The 8193-nt window shown below is 51.4% G+C and overlaps 1 protein-coding gene across 3 annotated transcripts in view; it reads left to right on the forward strand.

Annotated features, from left to right (window-relative positions):
- Positions 1-8193, forward strand: part of LOC144734519 (plastin-3-like) — a 56754-nt gene that overhangs the window by 24894 nt on the left and 23667 nt on the right. For all 3 annotated transcript variants that reach the window (XM_078616755.1, XM_078616754.1, XM_078616753.1), the window contains exons 2-4: positions 5692-5812; positions 7549-7712; positions 8167-8193. The exon at positions 8167-8193 is cut by the window's right edge and continues 103 nt beyond it. In XM_078616755.1, the coding sequence (XP_078472881.1) occupies positions 5746-5812; positions 7549-7712; positions 8167-8193 (258 nt within the window). In that variant the 5' untranslated portion in view covers positions 5692-5745. The remainder of the gene's footprint in view (positions 1-5691; positions 5813-7548; positions 7713-8166) is intronic.

The following is an 8193-nucleotide window of genomic DNA, read 5'->3' on the forward strand; positions in this document are numbered from 1 at the left end:
TTGGGGGGAGGGGTTTTCTGTGGCCCTGCGAGCAAAGCGCTGATGAAATATACACGGCCGGGAGCGACGAACCGGCCGTTGTGTTGGACGCCAAGTTCCAGGGCGTATCGCTTTACGGGAGAGCGCGTGGCGCTTGGGAGTTTGGGTTTCAGAGCCGCGTTTTGAATTGGGGGGTGGTGGGGAGGGGTGCGGAGAGCCTAGAACGGTCGCCCTGGCATTCTATCGGAGCGGCGGTGGTACCGAGATGTTAACTACCTCGCCTGGTATACAGGAGGTCGTGTGTTCGATGCCGACCCTGACGCCTGTTGTATATTTGGAGTTTGCGTGTCTCTCTCTCATCATCATCATCACGGTGGCTAGGAGATGTTAACTACCTCGCCTGGTATACAGGAGGTCGTGGGTTCGATGCCGACCCTGACGCCTGTTGTATATTTGGAGTTTGCGTGTCTCTCTCTCATCATCATCATCATCACGGTGGCTAGGAGATGTTAACTACCTCGCCTGGTATACAGGAGATCGTGGGTTCGATGCCGACCCTGACGCCTGCTGTATATTTGGAGTTTGCGTGTCTCTCTCTCTTATCATCATCATCATCACGGTGGCTAGGAGATGTTAACTACCACGCCTGGTATACAGGAGATCGTGGGTTCGATCTCGACCCTGATGCTAAGTAGCGGTGGCGTCACCACGACGCCTGTGCCAGGCTATGTGCACCGTGAGGCCACGTGAAGTATCGAACGCCAGCTGGCAGGAAGTCACGGGGCAGACCCGGGTGCCCATGAGTCGACTGACTGAGTCGACTGAGACGACTGGCCAATGCGCCACCTGTGCCCCCCTACCGTGCCAACTTGCTACGCTCCGCTCGTTGTTGTGAGCGTCGCTCCTCCGCCCTCCGTTGTTGCTGGAGGGCGACTGCCTCCAACTGCCCAGTAGCAGCAGCAGCGTCCTTCACGAGCCTCCGCACATACCACGAGCGAAGGCCCTGTCCCATCTCCTCTCTTCGACATAATTTCCCTCTTCTCGACAAAAAGTCAAATCATACTACCAAGGATCCACGATGCTAAACTTCGTGATGCTCATCCCACGGTCCGCTTCCTTCCATTGTTTTCCGAACAACACACTTGCAATTGTCCCGTTGTCGTCGTCCATCCTACACGTGTGTCCAAATATGTGTTCAGGATATAACTTGTGTGGTGACTCTATGGATCTCTGTGTGGTGAGTCTATGGGTCTCTGTGTGGTGAGTCTATGGGTCTCTGCGTGATGAGTCTATGACTATCTGTGTGATGAGTCTATGGGTCTCTGTGTGGTGAGTTTATGGGTCTCTGTGTGGTGAGTTTATGGGTCTCTGTGTGGTGAGTTTATGGGTCTCTGTGTGGTGAGTCTATGGGTCTCTGTGTGGTGAGTTTATGGGTCTCTGTGTGGTAAGTCTATGGGTCTCTGTATGGTGAGTCTACGGGTTTCTGTGTGGTGAGTCTATGGGTCTCTGTATGGTGAGTCTACGGGTGTCTGTGTGGTGAGTCTTTGACTCTCTGTGTGGTGAGTCTATGGGTCTCTGTGTGGTGAGTTTATGGGTCTCTGTGTGGTGAGTCTATGGGTCTCTGTGTGGTGGGTTTATGGGTCTCTGTGTGGAGAAGATGAGTCTATGGGTGTCTGTGTGGTGAGTCTATGGGTCTCTGTGTGATGAGTCTATGGGTCTCTGTGTGGTGAGTCTATGGGTATCAGTGTGGTGAGTCTATGGGTCTCTGTGTGGTGAGTCTGTGGGTCTCTGTGTGGTAAGTCTATGGGTCTCTGCGCGATGAGTCTGTGGGTCTCTGTGTGGTGAGTCTGTGGGTGTCTGTGTGGTGAGTCTATGACTCTCTGTGTGGTGAGTCTATGACTCTCTATGTGGTGAGTCTATGAGTCTCTGTGTGGTGAGTCTATGGGTCTCTGTGTGATGAGTCTATGGGTCTCTGTGTGATGAGTCTATGGGTCTCTGTGTGGTGAGTTTATGGGTCTCTGTGTGGTGAGTTTATGGGTCTCTGTGTGGTGAGTCTATGGGTCTCTGTGTGGTGAGTCTGTGGGTCTCTGTGTGGTGAGTCTGTGTGTCTCTGTGTGATGAGTCTATGGGTCTCTGTATGGTGGGTTTATGGGTCTCTGTGTGGAGAAGATGAGTCTATGGGTGTCTGTGTGGTGAGTCTATGGGTCTCTGTGTGATGAGTCTATGGGTCTCTGTGTGGTGAGTCTATGGGTATCAGTGTGGTGAGTCTATGGGTCTCTGTGTGGTGAGTCTCTGTGTCTCTGTGTAGTGAGTCTATGGGTGTCTGTGTGGTGAGTCTGTGGGTGTCTGTGTGGTGAGTCTATGACTCTCTGTGTGGTAAGTCTATGGGTGTCTGTGTGATGAGTCTATGACTCTCTGTGTGGTGAGTCTGTGGGTCTCTGTGTGGTAAGTCTATGGGTCTCTGCGCGATGAGTCTGTGGGTCTCTGTGTGATGAGTCTATGGGTCTCTGTGTGGTGGGTTTATGGGTCTCTGTGTGGAGAAGATGAGTCTATGGGTGTCTGTGTGGTGAGTCTATGGGTCTCTGTATGGTGAGTCTATGGGTGTCTGTGTGATGAGTCTCTGGGTCTCTATGAGGAAGCCAATTCGCTAAACATCGCAGGTAAAAATCACTGCTAACCGTGGGTAACAGGAAGACATATAGCTGCGGATAATAGGAGTTTCTGCTGACCTAACAGCTGCCGTGGATGCTATGAGTTGCGGATAGCAGGGCTGCGGATAAGAGGTCTGTAAAGATCTCTGTTACTGGTAGGAACCACCTGGTTCCACGAGCCCACAGGGGATTATTGTGTCCGTCCGTTGTGCATCCAAAAATGGGAGGGGTGGGGCTGGGTGGAGAGGGGAGGGTGGGGAGGGGCTGGGAGGGTAGGGTGGGGAAGGGCTGGGTGGGGAGGGTGGGGAGGGGCTGGGTGGGGGGTGGGGCTTGGTAGGGAGGGTGGGCTGGGTGGAGGGTGGGGCTGGGTGAGGAGGGGTTGGGTGGGGAGGGAGGGGCTGGGTAGGGACGGGAGGGTGGGGAGGGGCTGGGTGGGGAGGGTGGGGCTGGGTGGGGGGTGGGAGGGGTGTGGCTGGGTGGGGAGGGGCTGGTCACCCCGTGGTGCCCTTATAAAACTCAACGTTTAACCTACTCACGCCGGCTTGTGCCCGCCCTCACAGTCGGGCATATTTGCGGAATACACCACGCCGCCGTTGACCCTGGCCATTGACCGAGCAACCCAACGTTCCTACCAGCTCCCTCCGCAAGGAATGTGTTTTATGTGTGCACGAATATGCCCGGTCCGTCTCGCTGATCCGCCTGTGACTCTGACACCAACTGTTTGCTCAACAATTTAAACCAGGGGGGGGGGGGAAGTCATTCTTGGACTAACATTTTTACAACGACAAAAATCCGCACTTATTTACTTGCACGTAATCATCGGAATGCCCACCAAGTTTACTGCTAAGGCGAAACGAAGACGACTTTGTGTTTATCCTGCCTGTTTGCGGGCGGTTGCGATGTAACCAGGAGGCGCTGCCCGAGTCGCATTGATAGGTCCCTGAAACACTCAACAAGTCCATCCGCCAGTGGACCTTGCTCCACTGTAAAGTTGCCCCGAAACGGTATTTTCTTCTTAGCAGAATGTGCAACTCCAGCGAATGCGATTCGATTCGTATCGTGCGGAACGCGATAAAGACCCACGCGGGTTCTTGGAAAACCGGCAGTTTAAATTCTTTGCTGTTCGTAAATTTAAGAAACAAAAATTTAACTCGTTCAACCTCAGCTAACGGATGGTAGCATCGTTTTTATACATAATCGAAGTGTTTTTTTGGGTTGGGGATGGTCCATAAATGACGTCACGCACCTGGGGGGGTCAGACAGTGTTACGAGGGGTTTAGAAATGTGACGTCACATCAAAATGCACAACTTTAAATGTGTGATGAGTCTATGGGTCTCTGTGTGATGGGTCTATGAGTATCTGTGTGAGTCCATGGATCTCTATGTGATGAGTCTATGGGTCTCTGTGTGATGAGTCTATGGGTCTCTGTGTGATGGGTCTATGGGTGTCTGTGTAGTGAGTCCATGGATCTCTGTGCGATGAGTGTATGAGTCTCTGTGTGATGAGTCAATGGGTTTCTGTGTGAGTCTATGAGTCTCTGTGTGATGGGTCTATGAGTCTCTGCATGTGAGTCCATGGATCCCTGTGTGATGAGTCTATGGGTCTCATTATGATGAGTCTATGGGTCTCTGTGTGATGGGTCTATGGGTGTCTGTGTGGTGAGTCCATGGGTCTCTGTGTGGTGGGTCTATGGGTTTCTGTGTGAGTCTATGAGTCTCTGTGTGATGGGTCTATGAGTCTCTGCATGTGAGTCCATGGATCTCTGTGTGATGAGTCTATGGGTGTCATTGTGATGAGTCTATGAGTCTCTGTGTGAGTCCATGGATCTCTGTGTGATGAGCCTATGGGTCTCTGTGTGATGAGTCTATGGGTCTCTGTGTGATGGGTCTATGGGTGTCTGTGTGGTGAGTCCATGGATCTCTGTGTGATGAGTCAATGGGTTTCTGTGTGAGTCTATGAGTCTCTGTGTTATGGGTCTATGAGTCTCTGCATGTGAGTCCATGGATCTCTGTGTGATGAGTCTATGGGTGTCATTGTGATGAGTCTATGAGTCTCTGTGTGAGTCCATGGATCTCTGTGTGATGAGCCTATGGGTCTCTGTGTGATGAGTCTATGGGTCTCTGTGTGATGGGTCTATGGGTGTCTGTGTGGTGAGTCCATGGATCTCTGTGTGATGAGTGTATGAGTCTCTGTGTGATGAGTCAATGGGTTTCTGTGTGAGTCTATGAGTCTATGTGTGATGAGTCTATGAGTCTCTGCATGTGAGTCCATGGATCTCTGTGTGATGAGTCTATGGGTGTCATTGTGATGAGTCTATGAGTCTCTGTGTGAGTCCATGGATCTCTGTGTGATGAGCCTATGGGTCTCTGTGTGATGAGTCTATGGGTCTCTGTGTGATGGGTCTATGGGTGTCTGTGTGGTGAGTCCATGGATCTCTGTGTGATGAGTCAATGGGTTTCTGTGTGATTCTATGAGTCTCTGTGTTAGGGGTCTATGAGTCTCTGCATGTGAGTCCATGGATCTCTGTGTGATGAGTCTATGGGTGTCATTGTGATGAGTCTATGAGTCTCTGTGTGAGTCCATGGATCTTTGTGTGATGAGCCTATGGGTATCTGTGTGATGAGTCTATGGGTCTCTGTGTGATGGGTCTATGGGTGTCTGTGTGGTGAGTCCATGGATCTCTGTGTGATGAGTGTATGAGTCTCTGTGTAATGAGTCAATGGGTTTCTGTGTGAGTCTATGAGTCTCTGTGTGATGGGTCTATGAGTCTCTGCATGTGAGTCCATGGATCTCTGTGTGATGAGTCTATGGGTGTCATTGTGATGAGTCTATGAGTCTCTGTGTGAGTCCATGGATCTCTGTGTGATGAGCCTATGGGTCTCATTGTGATGAGTCTATGAGTCTCTGTGTGAGTCTATGTATGTATGTTGAACTGCTTTCGCACTGTGTGCAGCGAACCGTGCTAATCGGAGGTGTGGGGGAAGGACACCTAAACACGCAAGGCAGTTCTAAACCAATGAAGTGTTCAATCTCCCGCGTGTCTCGTGATCTCCATCGCAGAGGCTTGGTTGTGACGAGCGGTGCCGGCTACTCTGCTCACCGAGAGAGACGAAGATGTCAAACACGGCGCACATCTCCAAGGAGGAGCTGCTGGAGATCAGAGAGGCCTTCGACAAGATCGGTAACTCGTCACCGTCTGTCGTCATCGTCGTCGTCATTATCACCGCCAGTAATCATCGTCGTCATCATCGTCAGCGTCGACATCAACAAACACAATCATCATCAGCAGCAGCGGCATGATTGTCAAGCAAAATAAATGTGATAGTCACCGTCGTCATAAATACACTAATTTATTGGCTGAAAATATCTTAATATATAGAGGACTGCAGAGCTTGGGAAATCGCCGGTTGCGCCGGCTACCGGCCTGACTGATGCCTTCCGGCCCCTCTGTGGTGCCTCGGCGAATGTGAGATGCATTTTGCTGAAACGACGACGCAAATGTAGAAAAATAAAACGTTACAATTATTTTGATTTAAAGCTTTCGTGACTGCAGGGATTCATCTTCTTGGTTATTTCGGTAAAGTCACGTAATAAAATAAAACATAATAAAATTGTATTATGTTTTATTTTTATTATTTTATTACTTCCCTTCTACGTGACTTTACCGAAAGAACCAAGAAGGTTACAATTATTGTCATCATTAAAACATTGTCATCATCACCTTCAATGCCATCATCATCACCACGACCATCGTCATCCAAAATCATTGCTGTCATCATCATTCGCGTCAACAACATCAACCGCCATCATCGATTATTACCATGAACAATCGTCAAATACTGTATATCATCATCACCTGTCATCATCATCATCACTGTCATGTGCACGATCACCATCGACAACGTCGCTACAGGAATTGTTGTCGTAAGATCCACGCTGGTGGTTAGGAGGGCTCACGTTACGCAAACAGCACCATCAGGCGATTCGCCAGAATTACGGCTCCGTTGCATACGTATATATACAGGGTGTTGTAAAAAGATAGACCCAATTTAAACGAAGTATATTTCACGATGGAAACATGTTACAATTACACAAACAGTTACAAACGGTTTAATGAGTTATCAAGTTTAACTAGCCATTTTATAAATGCTCTATGTGCCCTCCGCCTGCTGTACGGACAACATCGAGACGATGGTTAAATTCGTCCCAAACGCCTCTAAAAGTGTCTTCTTCCACTGAAGTCACCGCTGCCGTGATTCTGTTTTTGAGGTCATCCAGATTAGTCGCTAATGGTGGCAGGTCTTTGACGTATCCCCACAACAAAAAGTCGCAGACTGTGGTGACGTCTGGAGATCTTGGGGGCCAAGAGTGTAGGGCCAAGTCTTGGGGTCACGTGCGACCTATCCAACGTGGAGGCAGCGCGTCTTGCGAATGACTGAGGCTAGGGGCTGTTTGTGCGCTGGGAGAGGCATCGAGCGGTAATCATGTGAAACTCTATGCCCCGCCCTCTCTGTGCCCATCCCTCTCTATGCCCCGCCTTCTCTATGCCCCTCCCACTCTATGCCCCTCCCTCTCTATGCCCCGCCCTCTCTGTGCCCCTCCCTCTCTATGCCCCGCCTTCTCTATGCCCCTCCCACTCTATGCCCCTCCCTTTCTATGCCCCGTCCTCTCTATGCCCCGCCCCCTCTATGCCCCGCCCCTTTCAAGTGGTAACAGTTTCATTCATGGGCGGTTCGTGGTTGCAGAGATTTCGCGATTTCAAATCGGGTCCATCTTTTTAAAACACCCTGTATATTCCTGGATCAACCTCAGGGTGGCGATCGAGGTCACCCACGGACTCGCCCGTGACCTTCCCCTCACCTCGACTCTGCACGCCACCCTAACCACCCTGACCCCCCCCCCCCCCCCCCCCCGTAGATGTGAACAACAGCGGCTACGTGCAGGACTTCGAGCTGCAGGACCTGTTCCGCGAAGCCAACCTGCCCATGCCGGGCTTCCGCGTGCGCGAGATCGTGCAGAAGCTCATGGTCGTGAGCGACACCGATCAGGATGGGCGCATCAGCTTCGACGAGTTCATCTCGGTAGGCTCTCTTGCCTCTCTTGCCTCTCTGTCCGTGTGTCTGCCTGCGTGCGCGTGTGTGTGCGCGTGTGTTGCACTTGCCCCAACGATCTGTGAAGGCTATACGGTGGGTCTTTGCATAGCAGTTAGCACGCTGCGCTACGACACCTCGTGCGACCCGGGTTCGATTCCCGCTCGGGGACCACCAACACCCGTGACGATTATCCGAACGGGTCCTGGGCCTCCCCTAGGTCGACTCAGCCTCAAATCCGTACCTGGTGTGGTGCGTAAATATCGCCACCGGAGAGACAAAGGCGACCGGGCGTGGTGCTGGCCACCCAGCCCCTCGTGTGCCGTTGCCAGCATTCAGAGGTGCTCGCGAACAGCACTTGCCCCAACAGTCTGTTGAGGCTATATGGGGGACCGTTGTTTTTGTGGTTGTGGTGGTGATGGTGATGATGACGACGTGCCTGCAGGTTTACCATGAGCTGAAGAGCACGGAG

This window comes from Lampetra planeri, chromosome 51 (assembly GCF_965212315.1).
Source record: "Lampetra planeri chromosome 51, kcLamPlan1.2.h2, whole genome shotgun sequence".
Taxonomy (NCBI): Eukaryota; Metazoa; Chordata; class Hyperoartia; order Petromyzontiformes; family Petromyzontidae; genus Lampetra; species Lampetra planeri.